We start from the raw sequence: 25,125 nt of genomic DNA, 5'->3' as shown, positions 1-25,125 counted from the left end.
CCATCGCTATCGGAACATGGTTAAACGTAAATTTCATTGACGCGCAACGATACTGTCTCCGCTGACGAGTAACAACAAACTGAACAAGACACCAACGTGTGAACGCTGTTTGTGGAGCGCGCCAAGATCCTTTGATGTGTGCACAAAAAACCGACAACATTCGGTTGGCCTGCCAATATTGGCGCCAACTAGGCTAATGAAGCCAACATACCGCCAAGTAGCTCTCTACACGTTGGCCCAACCCGTTGGCCCAACACGTTGGCCCAATGTGTACTGCCACCATCGGAGTTGCTGATTGCTCACAGAACAGCTGCTGTCAGTTGTCACCTTCATGTGCTCATCTCTCAAGAAGTCAAGAAATAAATAAAACGTGGTTGCATTATAAAATAGCCATAGTTTTAAAGTAAGCCTTTTTTTCCAAATTGATATCCCTGTGTAAAAGAAGATTACTGGTTACATTGAAAGCAACAATATGTTATGCAGAAAATGTAATTCTGAAGGAACGTTAGCAATAAGAAACGTTTACTTCTTTTGTGAAAATTGTTTCATAGCTAATATTACACATAAATTTCGATCATGTCTTGGGAAAAATACAAAATTAAACGTAACAGATAAGGCCCTAATTTGTTTATCTGGAGGAATATCATCCACAGTTTTATTGGATTTAGTTATAAACGGTGTCTCATTAAATAGTCATAAGAAACTTCGGATTACACCAATATTTTTGCATGTAACAGGTGAGTGTTTGATCTTTGTGTCATATTTCTATTCGCATCAATTAATATGCTAGACAGCTATATTAATTGATGCGAATAGAAACAATATTTTATATTCATGCTGACCCTAAAAGATTCATGATTATATTGTGTGAAATATTTTGTATCCAAGTTCCAACATGAATTAGAATCGTTTTCAACATAGGAATTATGTATATGTAATAACTTTCCAATAATTTATTATTTGTTGTTACTAAATCCAGTATCACCTAAGTACTTATTATTGAACAATCAAACTTTTTATAATTGTTAAAAAATTTTGCTATTTGTTATTGATTTTGTAAGATCTAGTGAGTATTCAATTTTATGGAATGTATTTTTGGTTAAAAGTGTAATGTTGATTGTCAAGTAAAATGATTTTATAATAGAAATTGGACCTTCATCTCATTCTCCACCTATATGTCCAAGTGAATTCAATCTATGACCAATCCTAATGACCCGGCACCCAGTCACCTTTATATTAATATTACAGATACTAGATAAATATAAAATATTTTGAAGAATTGACTCAAGTAATAAATTATCAATTATTTCACTATTGATTCCTTGTACATGTTAACATATTATGAAAAAATTTCAATAAGTGAGTCATTTAGTGGGTAAACTTAATTTTAAATTTTTCAGGACTTGATGAATGTGAAGAAGCAATTACAAAACCACTAATTGACAAATGCAAAGTTAATAATTTAGTATTTCACATTGTGGATGTTAATCAGTTTACTTCAACAGAAAATGATGATATAAATATTTTTGACATACAACATAAATTAAATAAACTTTCTCCAACCACAAGAATTGATTACATATCTAAAGTAAAGCAACAAATTTTTTACAAGGTGGCTAAGGAATTTGAATGTAATTTAATATTCACTGCAGAAACAAATACGAAGTTATCTGAAAAATTACTGACCAATATAGTTACAGGAAGAGGGACCCAAATAGAAAATGATATTGTAAGTATGATTTTGTAACACAACTAACTACAACCCAAAATGTTGATAATAATAATTATTATTCAATTATTTTGGTAGACACAAATCCAATAAATTAAATTTCATAAAAATTGGTGCAGCTATTTATAAATATCAAATCGTATTTAGTATATTTTTAATAGACACGGTAGAATTTTCTTCCTCCCTTTATATATACAGGGTGGCCCGTTTATAGTGGTCCAAAAATTTTTTTCAGCTTGAGAGCATCATGAGTAATCATTTAAAACAAACTTTAGTTAAGCGAAAACTTATGGTTTAGAAATTATGATTTTTTTTATAAATAATCCGGAGTTTCAATATTTTTGTCACAAAACCACTCTGTTATGAAAACTACTGGACCGAATTGAATGAAATTTGGTATAGGTATAGCGCAATAACCTACCTATCGCACTATAGGCTCATCTTGTGTAAATAATTAGACTGCATTTTTTTATTTTGACTTTTTCCGTAGTTTTTTGAATTTCTCGGCAAAATATGGATTTTTCGAAAAAATCCTGTGAAAAAAAAATGTACCACCAAGATTTTGCTGGTACTGCTAAAAACTACCTTAACATAGGGTTATTCTTGACACAAAAAATCATAGTTGTCCTTCGATTGTAACATCTTCAAAAACAACATCATGTACATTAACACATGAAAATCGAAAAATTACGAAATTTACCATAATTTAATTTTAATCATTTGGAACGGCCAATTTATGTTTAAAGAACCATATATTGCCGTAAAAGTCATTACAAATCAGTATTCACATGGCTATAAAACTTAAAATGAATGAAATAAAATTTTAACCTGCCAGGCAAGATAACTTAACTTTATTCTAATGTCAATTTATTGAGTTTTTTTTGTTGTTTAGTTTTTATGATTAAATCTTAATAAAAGGTTTGGAGAATTAATAAAACAACATAAATATTAATTAACATATTGTTTATATTTTACAAAAGGTTTTTGAAATGCCGTCCGCCTAATCTGCATTTGCGTAAGAAATTTCTTCGCAGCCTTGGCTGCCGGCTTTCTTTAATGGCTGTTATAGCCACTTGAATTTATGCCTATAAATAACCATACATTCATTATACATAGGTACATTTGTATACCAATTTATGGTATTATACCATTTATTACCATAGGTTCATACCTAAAAATTCAAGTGGATATAACAGTCATTAAAGAAAGCCGGCAGCCATTTAATAGGCTGCGAAGAAATTTCTTACGCAGATGCAGATTATGTTTAGCGAAAGGCGGACGGCATTTTTTCAACCTTTTGTAAAAAATAAACAATATGTTAATTAATATTTATTTTGTTTTATTAATTCTCCAAACCTTTTATTAAGATTTAAACAAAAAAACTCAATAAATTGACATTAGAATAAAGTTACGTTATCTTGGCTGGCAGGTTAAAATTTTATTTCATTCAAATAGTTTTATAGCCATGTGAATACTGATTTGTAATGACTTTTATGGCAATAAATGGTTCTTTAATCAAAAATTGGCTGTTCCAAATGATTAAAATTAAATTATGGTAAATTTCGTAATTTTTCGATTTCCATGCTTTAATGTTCATGATGTTGTTTTTGAAGATGTTACAATCGAAGGACAACTATGATTTTTTGTGTCAAGAATAACCCTATGTTAAGGTGGTTTTTAGCAGTACCAGCAAAACCTTGGTGGTACATTTTTTTTTCACAGGATTTTTTCGAAAAATCAATATTTTGCCGAGAAATTCAAAAAACTACAGAAAAAGTTAAAATAAAAAAATGCAGTTTAATTATTTACACAAGATGAGTCTATAGTGCGATAGGTAGGTTATTGCGCTATACCTATACCAAATTTCATTCAATTCGGTCCAGTAGTTTTCATAACAGAGTGGTTTTGTGACAAAAATATTGAAACTCCGGATTATTTATAAAAAAAATCATAATTTCTAAACCATAAGTTTTCGCTTAACTAAAGTTTGTTTTAAATGATTACTCATGATGCTCTCAAGCTGAAAAAAATTTTTGGACCACTATAAACGGGGCACCCTGTATATACCAGCGCAATGATGGTTTGCAACAATAATTTATTTACAGTGAGTAGAAGGAAAACAATTATAAAAGGAAGAGAAATAAAATTTCTTTTTTTCAAGTCCATGGATATTGTGTTCCTTGAAATGACCACTTTCATAGGGTGTATAAATAAATAAACATTACCTTAGTAAACTTTCTTATAAATTTGAGACTTTTTGATTGAAAATTAGGGTGTTTTTTTATATTTAATTATGTTATTATCTCTTTACAATTGGTTTTATAATTTATTCTAATACTTACTACACTCAGATATATTATGTATATTTTTTAAATATTTCTATTGAATAAAATTTGTAGGGATTCTGTGATGACCGTCACAAGGATATTAAACTTTTGAGACCTATGAGAGAAATAACCAAAGAAGAACTTTACCATTATGTAAGAATAAAGGAGTTAAATCCCTATTATGGTAACAATTTGGAGGGAAATAGTTTACAATCAATCATTTCAAAGTTTATATGTGATCTGCAAGAAAATACTCCTGCTACAATTTCCACAATTTGCAAAACAGCTGACAAAATTGGTTCTGAGGAAGAAAATAAGAATAAGAAATATTGTAAAACTTGCCAGGTATGTTCGCTTTTTGTAATAATTTGTATAAATCTACATATTTGAAAATAATTATTATGTAACATGCTATGCTTTCAATTTTGCTTAAGAACTAATTAAAGAGTATAACATAAGTCCTATAATAAAATATTAAAACAATATAATTTTTAAGAAAATCAGACAGCTCCCAATACTCTCCATTCTGGGTCCTTTAAATAGTTCTGTTCAATGATACAGACCACAATCTAAGACTTTTTTTTTTGGTTAACTTACTCAATTTTTTTAAATACTATGTATGTTAGTTTGTACTAGGCACACTTACAATATGTTGACAATTTTCACTTTCAGGTCTATAGTGATAATAATAATGTTTATTTTTTCAGAATAAAATTGATGTTAAATCTACCAAATTAACTGCTGTTGCTGCAATAGCTTACTCAAAAAAAGTTTCATCAGAATGTAACTTAAAAAGTGAAAGTATACACATGGAAGATAATATTTTATCAGAAAGTTCGGTGTTTCCCCATATTTATGAATCTCTATGTTATGGATGTAGTAAAAATTACTGTGAAATAAAAACGGAGCTATAAATATTATTATAAAGCAAAGAAAGATAAGTATACTTAAACAAATAAATTATAATAAAAATATGTGTATGTTTTTCTTCTGCAATCAGAGTATTCTAGTTTAATAGGTAACAGAAAAAAAAAACGAGATAAGTACTCTTTTGTGATTTGATCATAATATTATGTTCTGGCCGTTCATAAAATACGTCACACTAAAATCACCTTTTCTTTACCCCTTTTTTGTGTATAATTCCTTATATTTTATCCATAATTCATTGTTTTTGGTGCCATCCAACATTAGGAATAAACACTTAAATCGAACACAACGAAAATAAACAATCAAGTACAGGCGCCTTAAAAATATAAAAAAGCATGTTTTGCCGCTTTAGAAATTAAGTTCAGAAAATTCGTTTAGAAAAAACATCTTTAAAATAAGTTTTGGTTATTGCGTAAATAATCAAAACTATCGAATTTATACAAATTGCGTAGATTTTTTTAACCTCGCTTTACGTGGAAATCATGTATTACCTACTGATAATACATGTATGTAGTCCATAGAAATCTAACAAGACACTATAGAACTGCTATAATGTCATAAATATTAGTATGAAAACCACTGTCGCCAAAATCAAAGCATTTAAACCCTAAACAGTACACACAAGTAAACTATGCCTTTTATTGGACAGCTTCAATTTAGTGAAAACTTAAAAAAAACAAACATACATAATAATGTCCTATAATATTTATTTATTTTATTTTATTTATTTTCGAATAACATCCCAGGTACATGACATGTTTTGATTCTTTTTGCTTAGAAAAGTACAAATTCGAAAAAATTCGGCTTTTCTACAACAGAGGGCGTTAATTTTCAAAAGATATAACTTTGAACCTAAATACATAGAAATAAGGTTGAAATTTGTGTAAAACGTGATAATATGAACGGTCGACTGTGTCATTCATTGTTATTTAGATTACTATGGTGACATTCGTATTACTTGTAAAATATATTCTTTAATTTTAAGGAAAAACTGCATTATTTCTAAAAAAAATACTTACCGATGAAATGTTATTCCTTTGTTAGCAGGATGAATTTCCGCAATGGGAAATGATGAAACACACTATGTTTACACACGCACGTCTCGAGAGCAACTGAATAGCGACGAACGCACTGGTGGCTTGGAAGTCACCTGAGTGGCGACAAGGTCACGCGTGCTTACGACTTCTAATGTCTTGTTATTTAGATTTCTATGATGTAGTCTGATCTGAATCGGATAGCACTAATCATTTGTAACAATGTATTGATTCGTGCATCTCATGCAATGATATTAACTAGAGAAGAAAATTGTAGATAGGTTCACACTTACCAAACACAACAGGTGCACTTTTGCACACAGATATACAATTATATAAATATCAACGTGAGGTGGTACTAATGTGACGAATAAATTAGCCTCATTTACACGTGCAACCCTTACTAGAAACATTTTTACTTATAATTATTGTAATTGATTGCGGACGGAGTTGCGGGCTTCAAAATAAAAAATATAAAGACTAAAGTTTAATTTATAGGACTGTAATGGAACTCTACAGTCCAATATTATTTTCTTACACACAGGAAACACTGAAGGCTGTATTTGTTCGTAAGGATATAAGATTTGTCTAGACTAGACTGGAGTATCGACACCTTTCAACTATTCAGAATTATGTGTACCTATTTATGGCTTCTTTTTTTAATTTCATACCTAACTGGTGATCTGTGAAATAATAATTTTAAATAGTAATAGTGGCACTTACTTTTTAAGGATTATAATAAAAATGCAGCTCGAGTAACTGACCTCCCCTAGGGCACAAGATAATATAATACCTTCCTCTTACCTTCAGGATAAGACTTGGGCCTCCAGTACAATGGCACTTAAAGCACGGAGTGTATCTTGTACAGTTAAGAAACTGTGCCAACTTTGAGATAACAGTCAGGTGCTGCTCATTTGAGATAACAGTCAGGTGCTGCTCATTTGAGCTTTTTCTGCGCCCAGTTGCGCAGAGTTAACTATGAATCCTTGTAGAAAGAATATCCCGTATAATGTGTATAGCACGCTCAAAAAATAAGATAAATGAAAAATTAGATTTTGATTCACACGGTTTAAGAAAAGCAAAAGGAATTTTCCTTTTTTTTATAATCATCCATATTTTTATAACGGGTCTTTCTGACATACTATGTAATTGATGTATAGACCAATTTTTATACTTTTTTATTGGTCAATTCAATTCAATTTCTTCAAGCGACAATTTTGTTTCAATAATTTTTGGTGGTTCTTAATACAATCACCTCAACAGTGGCAGCTGTTTGGGTATGTCTTAATTACATATCATTGTTGGTTGTTTTTTCACATTATCGAATAAAATTACATTTACATATAATATAAATATTTATATCAGTTTATAGATCGCATTGTAATGTAAATATTTACCTATTTTCATAAAAGACAATTCTAACAACGACATGATGAACAAAATGATGTAGGAAAATAAGATTTGGATTGCATAAGATGTAAGCAACTAAAAATGTTAAATGAAGATATATAATGAAGAATATTAAATTATAATAATCATTTATGTAATTTTTTTTTTATCTAATCATTTTTAAGTGTTGCATTAGATTAATTTTAAAACACTATTATATTGATAAAAAATAACCTTAAAATTGATGTCAGTATTATTCACTTTATTTGGGATGCTGCAATGAAATATTGACAAACACATGATATAAATAATCCAAACATACCAGGCAAAGTTAGTCTGTTTATTAAGAAAATTTTGATGCAACAACTTCAAGTTATTACATAAAAAATAAATTATAAATTAATGAGGCTCACCATTTTGCTGAAGACCGACTCGATTTAACTATATTATATTTATAGGGACAGCTAACATAACTTATCGAAAATATACTAATAGAAGCAATGTTTTATTAACATCACTAATAATTAAAAAATTACTGGTATTCCTTATTATTCATGTATTGAAAAAAAAGTAACACATTAAAATTTTGTATTTATCACACATATCTACATTTTAATTACATAAATACAAAATTTTAACAGAAATTCCAACAAAACATAGCTTATAACCAGTATCTCAAAACAGTATGTGGGTGTTATCAGTATCATATCATACAAGTAATTACAATATCAATACCATAGGTTAATAAATGCAAAGATCAAGTGCAATGAAACTCGAAATGTTTTCTTTCATGTCAATACTCCACAATTAATTTACATAAAAAAACAATATTGAGTTCAACTCATCATCTTGAAACTAAAAATACTCCTGAAGTAAATGAGTATACTCTTCCGGACTGATGAAAGTGATTGTGTATCGGAGATGAAAACACTTTTAAAACAATTAATTAACCAGATTTTACTAATATTTAACACTAAAGTATATTGTCTTTCCAAATTATACTTCTTTCAGTAGAACTGGAATTATTTAATAGTTCATTTATATCAAGATGCTTGATTTGGGCTGTCCTTTAATGTTTTCCTCTTGATGCTGCATTGGTGCATTATCTGTCCTTTTCCTCCAGAGTCTTGTACAAGTGAATATATATTTCATTACATACTGTTATAAAGAGCATTATTAAATATTTAAAATAATTACTCTGTTGCATTTATTGTTCCTTGCAATGCATTGGGAGTTGGCGAATTAGAAGACGCCATTCGGCCTTTCTCCTTCACAATTGGATCTGAAGAAAAGTTAGGGATAAGTTAGATAAATGATTTACAAAGCATATACAGTTAATGTGGAAATTTGAATGGATGTATAAATAAATAAAAATAAAATTTAAATTAAATTAGGTAGTAGTATGTATGAACTTACAAAAGTATGGATGATCCATAGCTTCACGAGCTGTATAACGCTCATAATGGTCATAACGTAGAAGGCGATCAAGGAAGTCTATTGCTTCAGGCGATACTAAGTGTTGATTTTCTGAATGTACAAATCGATCCCACCGTTTACGAGAATGTCTGTAAAAATAATAACATTAATTTAAAGTTTTTTAACCTTACTGTTACACTGTTTAGCTTCTTTTAAAAATATTAGTCAGATCAGATACTTAATGTTAATTATCATATCCCTAGTTATACATAATATAATCTTCCTTAACATACATATAAACATATTTTATGCTTACCTCCCAAGTAAATCATTATAACGTGGATCCAATTCTATGTGGTATTTATCCAAATATTCAAAGAGTTCTTCAGTGCCCAGCACTTTGACAATACGTACAAGTTGATCATAATTATCATGACCATGGAAGAAAGGCTCTTTACGGAAGATCATGGATGCTAACATACACCCTAGTGACCACATGTCCAACGAGTAGTCATACATTTGATAATCCACCAGTAGTTCAGGTCCCTAAAATCGCCATAATATGACATACACAATAACATATAAAAAATCTATTCAAATAGGCAATAAGTGAAAACTATTAAAACACATCTTTTATATGCGTGTTACTTATAAAAATGTCTGTTTGTAAACTCATTCCTTTATAAATAAAAACATTGCAATTCTTGAATGCTCCTTAAATATACAAAGTAATATGGTATGGGTTTTACAGAAGCTAACAGTATGAATAATTATGTTGCATTATTTTCTTACCTTAAAGTACCTCGAGGCAACACGAACATTATATTCTTGTCCTGGGTGATAAAACTCAGCTAACCCCCAATCAATGAGACGCAACTTTCTATTATCATGATCAATCATTACATTGTGAGGTTTAACATCTCTGTGCATAATGCCCATACTGTGGCAATAATCTAGCGCTTTCAGAAGTTCATACAAATAATACCTGTAAAATATACATATAAAATATATCAAAATGCTATTACTAAATATACATATACACAATCCTCAGCAATTCAAAGGAAATTTTTCCCTTTCCAGATTATTACATTCTAGCTTACTGCCCGCAGTTTCGCTTCTGCAGTAAAAGGGAATAAGATGTTTCACCCAGAGAAAAAGTAGCATCCTATATCACTCTTTAACCTCTCAATTATCTACAAACACAATATTCATATTTCATATCACATAATTACTTTATTGTGCCGTGAACGAAAAACAAACAATAACACCTTTTCATTTATAATAATAATGAATTTGCAATTTCATATTTTGATATGACACTTTAGCATAGATCATAGAAGAAGAATCAAGAAGATGAAACAATTTTAATGCTATATAAAATATATAAATTACCTTATATCATAGTCTGACAATGTTTGATATAGCTGCTTAAAATCAGTGTTATTAACATGTTCAAATATGAGTGCTGGAGTACGGGACACTGGATCCTTTACAACAGCTTGTAATGTTATTATATTTGTGCCTCCTCTTAAATTTTCTAATATCTTTATTTCTCTTTTTATTTTCTTCTTTTTAACAGGCTGCAAAGAATGTATATTTTTTATTAATTTTCAATTCATCTATAAACAATTAAAATTTTTCGTGAAGGTCCCCATTACCCTTGTTACAGTTCCATTAATTAATGTTAAATATTAACATTTTATTATATCACACTGCAATGTTTTTTTTTTTTAAATAAGGACAACTATAAATCACTCACCTTTAATATTTTAACTACACATTTTTCGTCATTTGTGATATTTATTGCCTCAAATACTTCACTGTATTTTCCACGCCCAAGTTTTCGAACCAACTGATAGTCTTCTTGATTACCCCAATCTACCACATAGCTTTCATATTCCCAATATTCTCTAGGCTGTTGTGAGTTCACATCGGCATATACCCGAGCTTTACTAGGTACTGCCATCGTTTTCAAATACCTTTGCCAACCTAAGGTTTTATCGACGAAACTCTTACCGGAAATCGCATATGTCTTGAGTAATGATACTGTGAATAAAAATATTTTCAACGTCACTTTGAGGCGTTCACGATCACACTTGTTACTTGCTATTTTAAATATTCAATTTGTCACTGGGAATCATTACTAGCGATTACGAACAATTACGAGTCACTTGTATTGATGTATAACCTAAAAACGACATCCAACTCATTCCAAATCAATTTAACTTTAAATTATAAAAAAATCTTAAACCACTATTTTTAAATGAATTATACAACTTTGAAATGAATAAAGCTATTCAAGGTTTGATGACATGATTTAAAATTTGAAAGTCTTCAGAGAGAAAAACGCACGCCATTATTCGTCAAATGATCAAATGGATGAGGCATAATTTCCATACCTAACACATTCCTGCTGTTATCCTAAATTTTACCAATATTTCGTTCGATCATACATAAAGGTCTTAAAAATTAACGAGTAACTTAAAGTTCAATATACAAATTACACTTTTATCACATAACCGGCACAAATCCAGTGAATTTCAAGATGGACGCCCATCTATTCTATCCATCTATCTACCAGTCAGTTCCACACTGGCCAAGTCCGGCCGAATGCTATAGTCTGTAGTTTTTCACTCTCGTATTTTTATGGTCTATATTTTGATTTTGTCTGTGGTTTTTCATTTCAATATAAATAAATTTTAAACATTAAAACGAATGTAATAAGCCATTCTTAATAATTATTATTATATTATTTTATATTTGCCCCTTTTTAGACTTGGAAAGCGATTGCGAATCCAAAGACGATTGTTATTTTTTTATAATATGTCATAATATACTTAAAACAGCTTAAAACAAGCTTAAAACACTACGCAAAACAATGATTTTATATAAATTAAATCTTATATATAAAATTCTCGTGTCACAATGTTAGTCTGCATACTCCTCCGAAACGGGTGGACCGATTCTCATGAAATTTTCTGTGCATATCGGGTAAGTCTGAGAATCGGCCAACATCTATTTTTCATATGTACCACGGGCGAAGCCGGGGCGGACCGCTAGTAATAAAAAGTCTTTGTAAACTAAAACATTTAAATATTATATTGTAAATGCGATAACAGTAGGATTAGTTTTTAGTTTACAAGGTTCTAAGTACAGTGAGATCCAAACTAGGTTACTTAATGATGAAACTAGGCTATTGCCTGTATCTTTGATATCAGAAACGGTGAATTTGACGAATTATACAGTATATCAATTTTATTTAATACTAGTGGTCCGCCGCGGCTTCGCCCGTGGTACCTACATCCTCGTACTTCAAGGAATAGATTCCACAGTGCACGCGATGACAGCTTGGGTTACATTATTGTATTTTTGGTAAGGATCTCTAACTTTTTTGAAAATGCAATATAGTCTATGTTGCTCAGTGAAGATGCAGCTTTCTAATGGTGAAAGAATTTTTGAAATCGGTCCTGTAGTTTATGCGTGAAAACCATACATACAAACATCATTACAAACCTTTCCTCTTTATTATTATAGTATAAAGATAGTATAGTAGAAAAATAAATATTACAAAATATATATAGAATAAATGTGTGAATACAATGTATTGCATATAGTATAAGAAAACATGCTATACTAATATATATTACTAATATATATAATAATATATATTTACCTGCCGGTCCATGAGTACCAAAGACGTTATAATATAATATCACAGTATTACCATTATTTCCTAGGAAATAATATTGTAATACTGTGATAATATAGTATAACTAGACTGTGCACAAAAATATTTGTTTTGATAAAATATAATCTATTGCTATCTTATTAAGGTTGCTTCTTCCTTCTAAGCGGAAGCTACAAATACAGTTCGAGCGAGAGGTTTCCCAAACGTTGTCTAACGTTTTGACAACTCTTTTGAGTAAGTTGTCTAATGAGTTGTCTAACGTTTTGAACTTTTGACAACTCTTTTGATTGGTTAATCATTGATGTTTGTAGAAATTGTGGTTACCATCCATGAAATTTTGTTTGACTTTTACAGAATATGAATACTTTTTATAAATTAAAATACGTTTTATTAATTAATTTATCTTTTACTTATAATATCCCTTACTTTAATTATTGAGGAGTATGTTGATTGATGAAAATATACATTTCATCAATCATCGATTTCATCGTGAGTCTTATATTATTAACTAGCTTCCGCCCGCGACTCCGTCCGCGCGGATGTCGGTCTTCGCGTGGATGGTTTATTTCTCCAATGACATCTTATTAATATCTATTGGACCCAAATACGGCTAGGCCTATAATAATACGCAACGTGTGTTCGCGGTTCTACAGAACAACGTCTATGGATAAAACTGAAAAATTAAGATAAATTTTTTTCTACGTATTTTTTCAGGATAAAAAGTATCCTATTTTACGCCCAGGATAATAAGGTATAATTATACCAAGTTTCATCGAAATCGAACCGTTAGTTTTCACGTGATGTTTTCACATACAGACAGACAGACAGACAGACAAAAATTTTTTTAATCTCATATTTGGGTCTGATATCGATCCAGTAACACCCCCTGCTATTTATTTTTTCAATATTTTCAATGTACAGAATTGACCCTCCTACAGATTTATTATAACTATGTATAGAATAGATTAATACGATCTACACTAATACCTATGCGTAAGACTTTTCTTCTTCACGCTATCACGCCTTTTCTGGAACACAGTAATAATACACGAATACAATATACTGGCTGGAGGTACTCATCTATAGGAAAGGTACCGTCCATTATATGAATCTGACGCGCGTAAATCCCAAAATCCCAAGGACTCCTCTACTTTATCGTACACGTTATAAGTTATAATTCCAAATTGTAGTAAGCTTTTTGGAAGCCATCATGGGACTATAGATTATACACTATAAACACAGACTAATAATAATATACTACGTATACAACTATAAACAGGGATTACTCCTAACAGAATCGAGATCTATTTCAATCGAGTTCAATACGATTTAACATCGAATTATGTACCTAGTAGGTATGTACTTACGAGAATTGGTTGCAATGTAAAAATTCAAGAACGTGGTTGAATCAAAATCGAATAGATTTTGGTGGTCATGCCCTTAATTGAGCACGAGCGCTTGGATACGGATAGTGCTAGCGTCTAGCGATATTAGCTAAAAGGTTGTCTAACTAAGGTTGGGTCGCCTAAGATCGGACGCATATGCCGAAAATTTTATACTTACTGTATTTTTTATTTTATTTCTCATGATTCGATGTCGTTTTTCTGTTGCGGTCAACTGTAAATTGATGACAAAGAAATATTGTTTAACCCCTAATTTTTTGGTTTGCGTAGATGCTATCTATCTAAGCAAATTTAGAGCCTAAAAAGCAGACTTTTTTCGACTTACCATAGTGAAGAAAATAACAGTTCGGCCGAAGATCGGACTATGTAGTATCTTCACTTCTATGCGTTTAATAATAATGTTAACATTAGGAAAACATCCGGACTTACGTCCATACATTGAGCATCAATGATTGAGTCAGGAAATTCCTCAAAAAATTTGACAAAGAAGTTTTTTTTTTTTATTGCGTTTTTTTAGTCCGGTCTTCCCTCCTCATCCTAATTAAGTTTCTCAAACTTTTATCCTCCGTGTTCTAGGACTAAATAATGAAAATGTACCTAAGGTCTGATAGTCATAGCGTCATTGGATAGTTAAATATATTAAAAGTTAATAATTATTGCGCATTATTGCATAAGGCGCAGTCAAGAGCTAAACTTCGGTCCGATCTTCGGCATTGGGAGGGAAGATCGGATCTTGGGTTGTGAACGTCCTAGGCGTAATCAAAGTATACAGATGGAAAGAGGATTCGCTAATTCTGCCCCAAAATAATGAATTACATTATTTCAATGAAAGTACTCTCCACAATGAGCCATCAAAATTTTGTAGGTAAGATCGGATCGACGATTTTCGCCACAAAATACACCTTTTCTGCTGAATCACCTGTGTACACGTCCCGTCTGGTCGCTGGCCGGCCGCAGAGTGAAGAGTGGGGCAGAACAAAATGGCGGATCTAGTAGTGTTGGTAGCAGTAGAGAATATTGCCTAGTTTGCGAGTTATTCCATGCACCCGATCTTATGTCACATCCGATCTTAGGCGACCCAACCTTACCACATTTTAATAAATTCTTAACAAAAGTAGTTAAAGTAGCGCTATCCAATTCTTAATTTGAGTATTGCTCAAATCTTATTATTAGATACCATTAACTATACCTATGCATACAAGTATGTCAATTTGCAACTGCAATGGAGTATCTAAATAGAGAGCTGTTAAAAATAAAAGCAACGTGGTATAACATTGAAATCAAGATATTAGAATAACAACCATAATAACGATTAACGAGTTACGAAATAGACCCATAATACTGTCTATAAATTATATTTTATTATTTATATTTTGTTTAACATATTGTCCTAAAATATATTATGTAATATTACTGATGTTTATTACTTACCACACCCCAAAATGAGTAAAAACTGCTGACCACTTTGTATACTTTTGTAATACATATTAATAAAAATTATATATTTCGCTTCTATATTTTATGAGTATTTAAACTTTCCATAGAAAACCAGAGGATCATACTGGGCAATTTAAAAAATAGTCGCTATTAATTTTCCACTATTTATACATTTACATTAAAAATCAAGCGTATCTTGATACCCTGAGTGAGCAAAAACCTTTAATATATTATACTATTCTATGGCAATCGCCCAGCTTTCTTGCAATAGATGTAATACATGTACATATTTTATAGCCTATAAAATTCTAACGACGTCTTACATAAAATCAACTGCTTGCCTTTTCTATTGAACAGTGAGCATAATATAATATCATCCAGCGAATTCTCACGTGTAATTTTAAAATTAAAAATTCTACTACTCATATTACTTGCTCTGTGTTGTTCTCGAGACGTATTTGTGTAAACGTGTTTCAGCATTTCCCATTGCGAAAATTATAAGTTATAATTATATTAATAAAGGAATAATTTTCATTTCATCGGTAAGTATTTTTTTAGAAATAATGCCGTTTTTCCTTAAAATTATAGAATATTTACAAGTATTACGAAAGTCAACATAGAAATCTAAATAACAATGAATGTCACAGTCGAGCTTATTAGCTAGCCGTTTTTATTATCACGTTTAACACAAATATCAACCTTATTTCTATGTGTTTAGGTTCAAAGTTATATCTATTGAAATTTAACGCCCTCTGTTGTAGAAAAGCCGAATTTTTTAGTATTGGAGCAAAAAGAAACAAAACGTCTCATGTACCGATTGTTACCGGATGTTATTCTAAAATAAACCGTAAAATCGTGCGTTAGGATATACAGGGTGTCCCACTATTGGTATACTAAGCGCGAAGGGACTTGTAGTTTTGCATACACTGATCACGTAAAAAATACTTAAACAAAAAAATAACATCAAAATTTTTTTGCTAAATTTTTCCTGAAAATCCATGTTTTCTTCTCTAACTTCGCGTAACCGGCATATACTGCTTCGATAATGTGAGCATTTTGTCTATACAAATATAATCTTAAACGATAGGTCACATGCTGGTATTAAAGTTGGGCGGGTAGCTTGTTAGGGGTGTACACATAGAGTTTTAAGAATTCATCTATTTGAAAAAAAAATGCGTCTGGAATTTTATAAGTATTTTTTATGTACTCAGCGTATGCAAAACTATAACCTCCTTTGAGCCTAGTATACCAACAGTGGGACACCCTGTATATTAAAAAGCTGAATTTAATATTTAAGTTTTCACTAAAATCAAGCTGTCCAAGTGCATAGTTTACTTGTGTGTATGTACTGTTTAGCTATCGGTTTAAATGTGTTGATTTTGGCGATAGTGGTTTTCATACTAATTATGACATTATAGCAGTTCTAGTGTCTTGTTATTTAGATTTCTATGGTTGAGACGCTCAATATATCATTACAGGCTGTATAATATTTTTTTAAGGTTCCAACCCTCAGAAGGAAAAAACGGAACCCCTATAGGATCACTTTATTGTCCGTCTGTCATGACCCCTTTTCTCAAGAACGCGTAGATATCAAGCTGAAATTTATATTGAATACTCAAGACTAAGGTCCCTTGAAGCTGTGAAACAATCTTTTTTTTTATAAGACAATGCAATGAAAAAATACAGCCGTTTATGCTACAAATTTTTGCAAATTTGGACATTTGCAATCAAAACCTACAGGGTACTTCCCGTGTACAAAGAATATTTTCTAAACTCAAACGAAGCAATATAAACTAACTACGAAACTAATAGCTTTGAGATCATCTTTTTGGAACATCGATACTCATATTATTTTAATAAAAATGAATCTCTTATGAAAATAGTTACTTAAACCTGATCTAATTAGTGGAAGAAAAAGCCTTTGGTAGTTAAAGAAACAAATAATATATATTTATTTAATAATTATGATTTGAAACAATGAATAACATAGCTTATGCAACTTGCTTAACAATTAATAAGGATGTATTATTGATAAACTGTGTTGTTGCTGTGTTGCCAGTTCCGATGATTGTAGACACAGAGAAAGCAGCACCAACAGTGTATGTTCCTGGGGCGGCACATAGTGCTTGGACCTATTTAAATAGATTTAAATTAATTATTCATTTTTCGACACAACATATCTTATGACAATAATTATAAGTAATAAATATTGATGTATATTTCAAAGAAAACTGCCGATACGTATCTTTTTTACTTACGTACGTACGTACGGATTTTACTCTGCAACAGATTTATAATAATCGATTATAACAATTGAATTTTGCTTGAAGTTTACAAGGACAAATAAATTACCTTTATGCAGCGTGATTCAAATTTTTCTAAAGACACGTTCAGGCCCAGTTCCTTAGAATCGGCTGAAAAACCATTGTTCAGAGCTCCAGCCCAACCAAGAATACCAGAAGATTCTCTGTTAAAAAATATATTTTTTAAACTTTTGTAATGAACTTAACTTAGAATTTATTGAATAGCTAATAATGTAATTACCTATTTTGCTGTTTTAACATGTCTATAAATACTTTAACAGGTACTCCATAGCAATTCACTATATTAATAGCTATAGGTATAATACACAATTTTCTGGCTTTAAAGTTGTGATCTACATAATTCGAATGTTCTAATCTTAAAATAACGACATTATTTTTTTCGCCTTTAACTTTGCTATCCCTTAAGATATCCACTTTACTCTCAAAATCGTCTATTTGTACTGTGTGATCGACGATTTTTTCTCTGTTTCGAGACAAAGTTTTATTAAAGCAATCCAACCAGACACAATGCTGACCAACTGTCGTTCTTCCACTTTCCTTATTGTAAGCGTTCCATCTTAGAATGAGCATAGATTGAATCATTCCAGTTCTAATTTCATGATGATTAGGAGAATCAAAATTATCTAATAGAGAGGGCACATAATCTGTTACAAAAGTGGAATATGGTAAAGTTGACTGCACATTTTCAGGCCCTTTTTTGGAAACTCTTAAAGATGATTGCTCAACTCGCCCTTCTGGTAGCTCTTCAAAAATTCTAACAGCTTTCATTATAAGATGTAATCTTTCGCGAGCAATCAATAAGTTATCGACATCTAATGCCGATGTTATGTGGTTTAATTTCCATTGTCTACTCAAAAGGGACACTTCTAATACTTCAAGAGATATGTTTTCCTCTTTTTCATTGCTTATATTTTTTACTTCAACAGCAAATTGTATGTTTTCCATAACTTCTCCTTCAAAGGAGCCTAGACTTTTACGAGGCGTTACTAGTATTTCTACAACATCCTGTAAAATATAACATTTTTAAATTAATTCCATAGAGTCAAGTACATCACATCGGAAAACAATTGACCATAAAACAACATGTGGCGTGAACAAAAATTATGCGTAAACAACATGTGGCTTGAACAAAAATTATGCGTCTTTACATGCAGATGATTTTATTTCGAAAAGCGTGCTAAAAACGTTCGAAAAAATTTCGAACATATCATTATTGCATTCGCAATGCATGCTCAACTTTTACAATAATTGGCACGCTTCTACCGTCCGTTCAAAACGCACCTTCGTAGTGAATCGAAACATGTGTCGCAGCAGTCGATAGGGGCGTGCCTTGAGCCCGGTTTCATAGTACGCGAGCAGATAGAGCGCGGGTGCGTTACTGTTGGGGCGTAGGAACAGGGACGCCGTGGCGCCCGCGCCCGCGCCCGCCGCGCGACTGACGGGCACCACGCGCCGCTGCGCCGCCTGGCTCCGCAGCGATGCACGCGCGCTGCGCTCGTCTTAATACAAGTAGATTAGAAATTTGGATGCATACGCAGGAATATTATATTATAGCCTAGACGCGAGGGGTATAATATGTCTTGTTTATTTAATTTATATGCAAATTAGCATTAGCAGTAAGTTTCAGTCGTAAAAAATAAACCAAATTCAAAAGTAAGACAAAAATGTATATTATTGTTGTTGTAGATACAATAAAGCCTTCTTTAAAATAGATGATATAATTTCTAGAATACCTGTATATTCTGGTGGATCTTTATAACGATCTTCATACAGATATTTCAAAGAATCTCCCTGATACTCCGATGTTACCACCCGCATGCATTCCGGATGCGACACTGCTACGTGCAAATTCTTCATAACAGCCGGGCCAACATTACGAAACTCTATGTCTATCGTCATTAATTCTCCACTTATAACTTCCGTGTTCGTCTCGGTAAATGTCATCTGCAAAAATTAATATAAAAAAATGTACAATACAAAAAAATTAAAGCAAGAACACTGCAATTGATTTGATATTCACCTGTAAACAAGGGGCTGGTTCTATAACTGTTATGTGTAATCTTTTATCGCATCCATTTATCTGTTTCTGAATGTCTAATTTTCCCATTACAGCTACACTATTACCATTCTCTCTACCTTCTCCAGCATTAATTAACCTAAAAAGTTAAAATATTATTACGTTTGAGAAACCAATTTTATATACCCAGTTAAATCGAATACTTAAATATAATATTTCCTGCAGTGAAATATAAAAAACTTACTTGTAAGCTAAACCTTGTATATCCAATTGCCCTATTTTTAGGGGTGTAATGGTAAATGTCACCATCTTTTGACATTCACCTTCCAAGAGTAAATTCGGTATCTTTTGTCCATGTATAACATGACTCTCCAGTATGTGACCTGCTGCAATGCTGGATTCATTATTAAGGAATTCGTCTTGAACGGATTCTAAGACTTCTGCATTTGGCGTGAAACGCCATAACAATTCCATATCCTTTAAAAGTAAGGATACCTTCAAAGGATTTTTTAAAGTTACTGCAATATGTATTGGTTCTGAAAATCAGACATTATGATTTATAAGAGAAGAAATAAAACCATTAATATATGATAATAGCTTTCATGTGTCAAGGCATTACCTCCTTGCGGGACAATTGGATTACTGTCTGTTTTTTGATTATACAAATCAAAAGTGGGCTTGAAAATCATAGGAATACTGCCTTGTGCAACTTGTAGAAGTGCTTCTTCAAGCTTACTCCAGTATGCATTATCCGTTTGAGAAGTTTCATTTGAAAGATTATTAAACGATACTGAAGTAGCGGGCGACCGACATGGCGATGAAAGAGGTGCCGGCCCGACACACAAGACAGCTATATCTTCACCCACTAATAATGGGACAGGTAATGTTGGTAAATGCTCTTTAAATTCCTCAGATGAATCTACCCATTGCTGGAAATTAATGTTATGTGCATTATAATATTTATCAATAGAATTTGAATACAACAAATAATGAAAAATTTAGATACTCATGCAATATTTCTTGTGTCACACATTCCAATAAACTCGAATTTTCCATAAATTGAAGGCACCAATTTATTAAACTTTAATTGTAAATAATAATACAAATCATAAATTGATATAAAAATAATAATTTATTTGGTACATTTTACCAAGTAGTTTGTCAATATAAAAAATAACAACTGATGATGTAGAAAAAAAATTTGGTTCAATACAAATTTAGATAAGCATGCAAGTAGTATAAACAATAACTCCAAACATATAAGTTATAAGTATGGTGTAGTTACAAAAATAGTGATTAGCTTATTAATAACAAATTAAAAAAATGAGGTACATAAAGTTATTAATACAATGCGATTTTTGGTAATTTATTTTTTCCCCTTGTAATTAATAAAACCCGAATAATAAATAAGCTTCATAATTATTTTTAAAATAATTCGTGCAATGCCTGTCAAGTTTCATTGCTTTAAATCAACGCATTATTTAATTATGGATCAAAATTTATTGACTGTTTAGAACGTTGCTTACAATCTCGAAGGAATCCCGCGAGATTATAATCTGACGATGTTTACAATTTTACGCTGACATATACAAGCAATAATCTTCGGTCATTACTAAGCTACAGCATCAAAGTTAAATGTGAAAATATAATATAAAACTGCATATACCACCAAATCCAATTTAATACTTACTGTAAGAATTCTATATTATGTTACAAATCGATCTACTGTTGGTACGTCTTTAAATAAATAAATACTTATATGAACATAAGTAAGAAAAGTTAATTACAAACCTTGTATTAATTATTATATTTATAGCATTAATTTTAGTGCTGTAAAAACCTTTCACGTAGAAGATAAATAAATTGCGAGTAATGTGCGTTACTTATTATTTTTATATATTTATCTTTATTGCACACATAGACGAAAAAGAGATACAGAAAGAACATAAAATAAGAGAAAGACATGTTCATAGCCGTTTGAAGTTTGGTAGCGATCTCTAATCTACTATATAAAAATAAGTCGGGTTTTCTTTCCTGACGCTATAACTCCAGAACGCACGAACCGATTTCCACGGTTTTGCATTCGTTGGAAAGGTCTCGGGCTCCGTGAGGTTTATAGCAAAGAAAAGGTGTCTCTGGTGGCGAAACGGAGTTCGCCCGGTTTGCTAGTCTCTTAAATGTATCATGTAAGGAGTGATGTTTGCTGGCTACAAGGATGTACAAACCTGGTGAGCGAGCATGAACTCCCGCAGGAAGGCGTCCTGCTGCGGCGCGGGCTGGTGGCCGGCGGGCGCGAGCGGCGCGGCGAGCCAGCGCGCGGCCTCGCGCGGCATCCTCAGCGCGCCCGCCAGCCGCCCCAGCGCGAACTGCACGTGGTCCGTCGACAGCCGCCACCCGCTCTCCGCGTAGATCTACACGTTTTACACTGTTTATAAGTAATGATCTAAGAAATAAGTAAACATTAAATAGATTCTCAATTTGTGTAATAATATTTTGGTTTTAATATTTCTGATAATATAATTTAAATTAAGCTCAAGTTTAGAAACAAACTTAACTTTGATTAATACTATAGAATGTAGATAAATATTACTACTAACCTGATAAGCTTGTTTATAGCAACGATAAGCGTGTTTCTTCTGCCCAGCTTTTGAAAATCGATGGCCGGCAAGAACCATGTGGAATGCGTACTTTCTGCACATAACTCTATTGCTAGGTCCTAATAAAAAGCAAAGAGCAGCTTGTTCCAACAACATGGCACTCCTCAAGTCACTGTCTTCCGATGTCATTCTTATAAGTTGCTTTGCAGCTTCACCATACATTCCATAGTGAATTAGACAGGGTACAGAGAGTAAGGTAGCTCTCACAGCATACTGTACCATTCTTAAAACAAATATAAAATGTGAGTTTTAACTAATGACTATTTAATAAGACTCTCTTAAAAACACAAAACCTACCGACAGGTATTCAAATAAGTAACTATGCTTTCTTCTATGTAGCCATGAGTTTTTCGATTTGCATCTCCAGCCATAAAGGCACTTATAGCTGCCATTTCAAGAGCACCAGCGTAACAGAGCCAAGCACTGTCAGCGTAAAATTCTCTTTTAGCTGTATGATAGGTGTCAAAAGCGCGTTGCCATTGACCACATAGAAACCAAAGATCACCCAGCCTCCGTAATTGCAGTTCTGGACAGTCGCTTGAATATCTGTTTAAATTAATACCTTGTTGTAAAGACAGATTTTACAAAAATAAACTTCAAAAAGAAATACATGGAAACAATAATAATTAATTATAGAGATGAGAAAGAAATGTCTAACTCACATAACAGTATTGTTTACTGTAGTTGTACCAGATTTGCCAGTAGTGAACCACCTCTTGGTAGCTGACAGCAATGATCTGCTTACACCTTTTTTATTTGCTACCTGAAAATTTATTTGATATTTAAAATATGTTTAATTGCACTTCTATAAAAAAATTAAAATAATAAAGACTTAAATCCAACATACTATTTCTGTGAGTTGAGCAATTTGTTTTTCTATATGTGGAAGTAAGGCTTTATATGCATAATCCTGTAAATACTTTTTTATAGCCTCAACATCCTGAGGGTTGAGAGCTGCTCCATGGACTTCTGAAGTATCTATAGCTCTTCCAGTTACATTAACACTCTCTGAGCTACCCGAAAACGAGTGTGTCTAAAATAATCCAAATATTTGATTATGATAGGGATTTATATTTGATTATTTTAAAATTCATCTTAATTTATTAAATAATTCAATGTAATCAAAAAGTACCTGTAGACTGTTAGCATTGTCATAGACATCATTTTCATTTGTGGTTAATGGATGTGCACCTTCTTGTACTGTGGGGGAATTTGTGGGATTTTCCTCTAAAAATATATACAATATTGTTTTAATAATAATGTTATATTGGAAAATTTATATTTATATATATATATTATGAAGTACCTGGTGTTGAAACATTGCCTATAGGAAATGGTGCCTGTGAATCTTGAGTAATTGTTAAGTTTGTACTTGATGATGATAAATTAGTCTGAAAATATATTCATCACATCATGTAATGGCATAAAAATTAAATGTATCAAATATGAATCATTTTATATAAAAAAATACCATTGCAATGTTTGATGTATCTGAAGGTGTTTTGACAAAATTAGCCCAATAGTCAACAGGTAGTTTAGCATCCTGTGCCTGTCTAGAATTTATTGTCAACATAAAACAATTAGTAGCACCAAATGTTTGCTTTAGCGTTTCAAATGCTAATTCTGCTCTGTAATATAATAAACATAAATTAAGATAATAAGTCACATAATAGCAATACAATATAATATATAAACTGCTGTCCTTTAACTTACTTTTCTTTAGAAACTAATGAATTATCATGCAGTAACAGATATGACTTCAGAACTGCATTATTAAACCATTTTGGTAGTTTAGGTGGAGTTACATTTTGCAGCTGAGCATATTGTTGATTTAAGATATTATATGTATCTACTATATTCTCTTCAAGTGTTGTTGCAACAATTATACATGACAAAAAGTGTTTGGTGAATTCATGATCTGATGGAAACTGAACTTCAAAGTATGTTTCCCTCCAAGCATCAAACCATGGAGTCCCTTGGGGTACCTCAAACCGGTGACCTTCTATTATAAAGTTTATAATTATAATTAATATCAGAAATTTTATAAAATAATTGATAATCTATTTTAGACTGTAAATTACCAAAATTTTGTGGAGTAGTTTTATCCTCATAATTATGCAAGACTGCATTATTAAGTTGTCTTCTAGCCTCTGTTGGTTGAAGTGGCTTCCAATTAACATCTCTTATTACTAGTTTCCAATTTTTAACAGTGCATAAATTGCCACCCGGTTCACGAAACTGGCCTGAAGAGTAAATATAAAAAATTATACAAATATATTTTTTCAAACCTTCTGGCAATAAGTGGTAGTGATTAGTTACTTCCTATCAGTGGTAGAAAAAATAAAGATAATTTCACTTGCCTTCCGAATTAAGCGTTGCAAAAGGTTGTAATAATTCGGGAAATGATAGATTATTCTTAGATACAATATTTTCAACCTTAGAACTACATAAAGTTGCAATTATTGGAGAGAACGAGCTCTGTATAAATTCCTGGGGCGTTTTAGTCATGATTGCATACAATTATTAAGCACTCAAACAATATTATTTTATTAGCATGGTCCTAGGTGATGCCTTTTCTTTAGATATATTTTTTATGTTTATGCTAAACGAGATTTATTTATGATTTTCAACAAAACAAATTGGAAACAAACATCGTCTTTACAAATTGCAAATCTTTTTTTTGTCTATGACATGACAGTGACGTGTATAGTTTTTAAATGAAAATGAATGTTTGGGATATGATGGTATTGATACTTGCGATTTTGGTGTAAAATATG

The 25,125-nt window shown here is 31.6% G+C and overlaps 3 protein-coding genes across 5 annotated transcripts; 1 reads left to right on the top strand and 2 right to left on the bottom strand.

The window, feature by feature from the left end:
• The first annotated feature begins 295 nt into the window (after window positions 1–295).
• On the top strand, window positions 296–5,500 carry Ctu2 (Cytosolic thiouridylase subunit 2). Its single transcript, XM_090102844.1, has 4 exons — window positions 296–737; window positions 1,401–1,729; window positions 4,129–4,401; window positions 4,764–5,500. The coding sequence occupies exons 1-4, from the start codon at window positions 473–475 to the stop codon at window positions 4,968–4,970; spliced, it is 1,074 nt and encodes a 357-aa protein (XP_089958970.1). The 5' UTR covers window positions 296–472; the 3' UTR covers window positions 4,971–5,500.
• Window positions 5,501–7,725: 2,225 nt separating this feature from the next.
• Window positions 7,726–11,416, bottom strand: CkIIalpha (casein kinase II subunit alpha). Its single transcript, XM_090102842.1, has 7 exons — window positions 11,222–11,416; window positions 10,582–10,868; window positions 10,215–10,402; window positions 9,615–9,807; window positions 9,139–9,368; window positions 8,823–8,971; window positions 7,726–8,688 (listed from the first exon to the last, which is right to left on the bottom strand). Exons 2-7 carry the CDS (start codon window positions 10,786–10,788, stop codon window positions 8,600–8,602), a joined length of 1,056 nt encoding a protein of 351 aa, XP_089958968.1. The 5' UTR covers window positions 10,789–10,868; window positions 11,222–11,416; the 3' UTR covers window positions 7,726–8,599.
• Window positions 11,417–17,276: 5,860 nt separating this feature from the next.
• Window positions 17,277–25,015, bottom strand: l(3)76BDm (trafficking protein particle complex subunit 8 homolog l(3)76BDm). 3 transcript variants are annotated; one of them, XM_090102836.1, is made up of 19 exons: window positions 24,709–25,015; window positions 24,430–24,591; window positions 24,062–24,347; window positions 23,820–23,976; window positions 23,655–23,739; window positions 23,481–23,575; window positions 23,196–23,381; window positions 23,011–23,111; window positions 22,646–22,894; window positions 22,289–22,571; window positions 21,917–22,102; window positions 20,311–20,620; window positions 19,936–20,227; window positions 19,695–19,830; window positions 19,408–19,618; window positions 18,956–19,173; window positions 17,895–18,679; window positions 17,703–17,817; window positions 17,277–17,482 (listed from the first exon to the last, which is right to left on the bottom strand). In XM_090102836.1, exons 1-19 carry the CDS (start codon window positions 24,854–24,856, stop codon window positions 17,342–17,344), a joined length of 4,146 nt encoding a protein of 1,381 aa, XP_089958962.1. In that variant the 5' UTR covers window positions 24,857–25,015; the 3' UTR covers window positions 17,277–17,341. The 3 variants fall into 3 exon arrangements, with proteins under 3 accessions (XP_089958962.1, XP_089958961.1, XP_089958963.1); XM_090102835.1 differs by having other exon boundaries at window positions 24,062–24,350; window positions 24,709–25,014; XM_090102837.1 differs by lacking the exon at window positions 24,709–25,015 and having other exon boundaries at window positions 24,062–24,333; window positions 24,430–24,568.
• Window positions 25,016–25,125: the final 110 nt, after the last annotated feature.

This window comes from Colias eurytheme, chromosome 6 (assembly GCF_061535395.1).
Source record: "Colias eurytheme isolate Ceu_HAF_F1 chromosome 6, ilColEury1 Martin Lab GWU primary, whole genome shotgun sequence".
Taxonomy (NCBI): Eukaryota; Metazoa; Arthropoda; class Insecta; order Lepidoptera; family Pieridae; genus Colias; species Colias eurytheme.
Note: the sequence above shows the minus strand (reverse complement) of the source record. Positions and strands in the feature narration are given on the sequence as shown.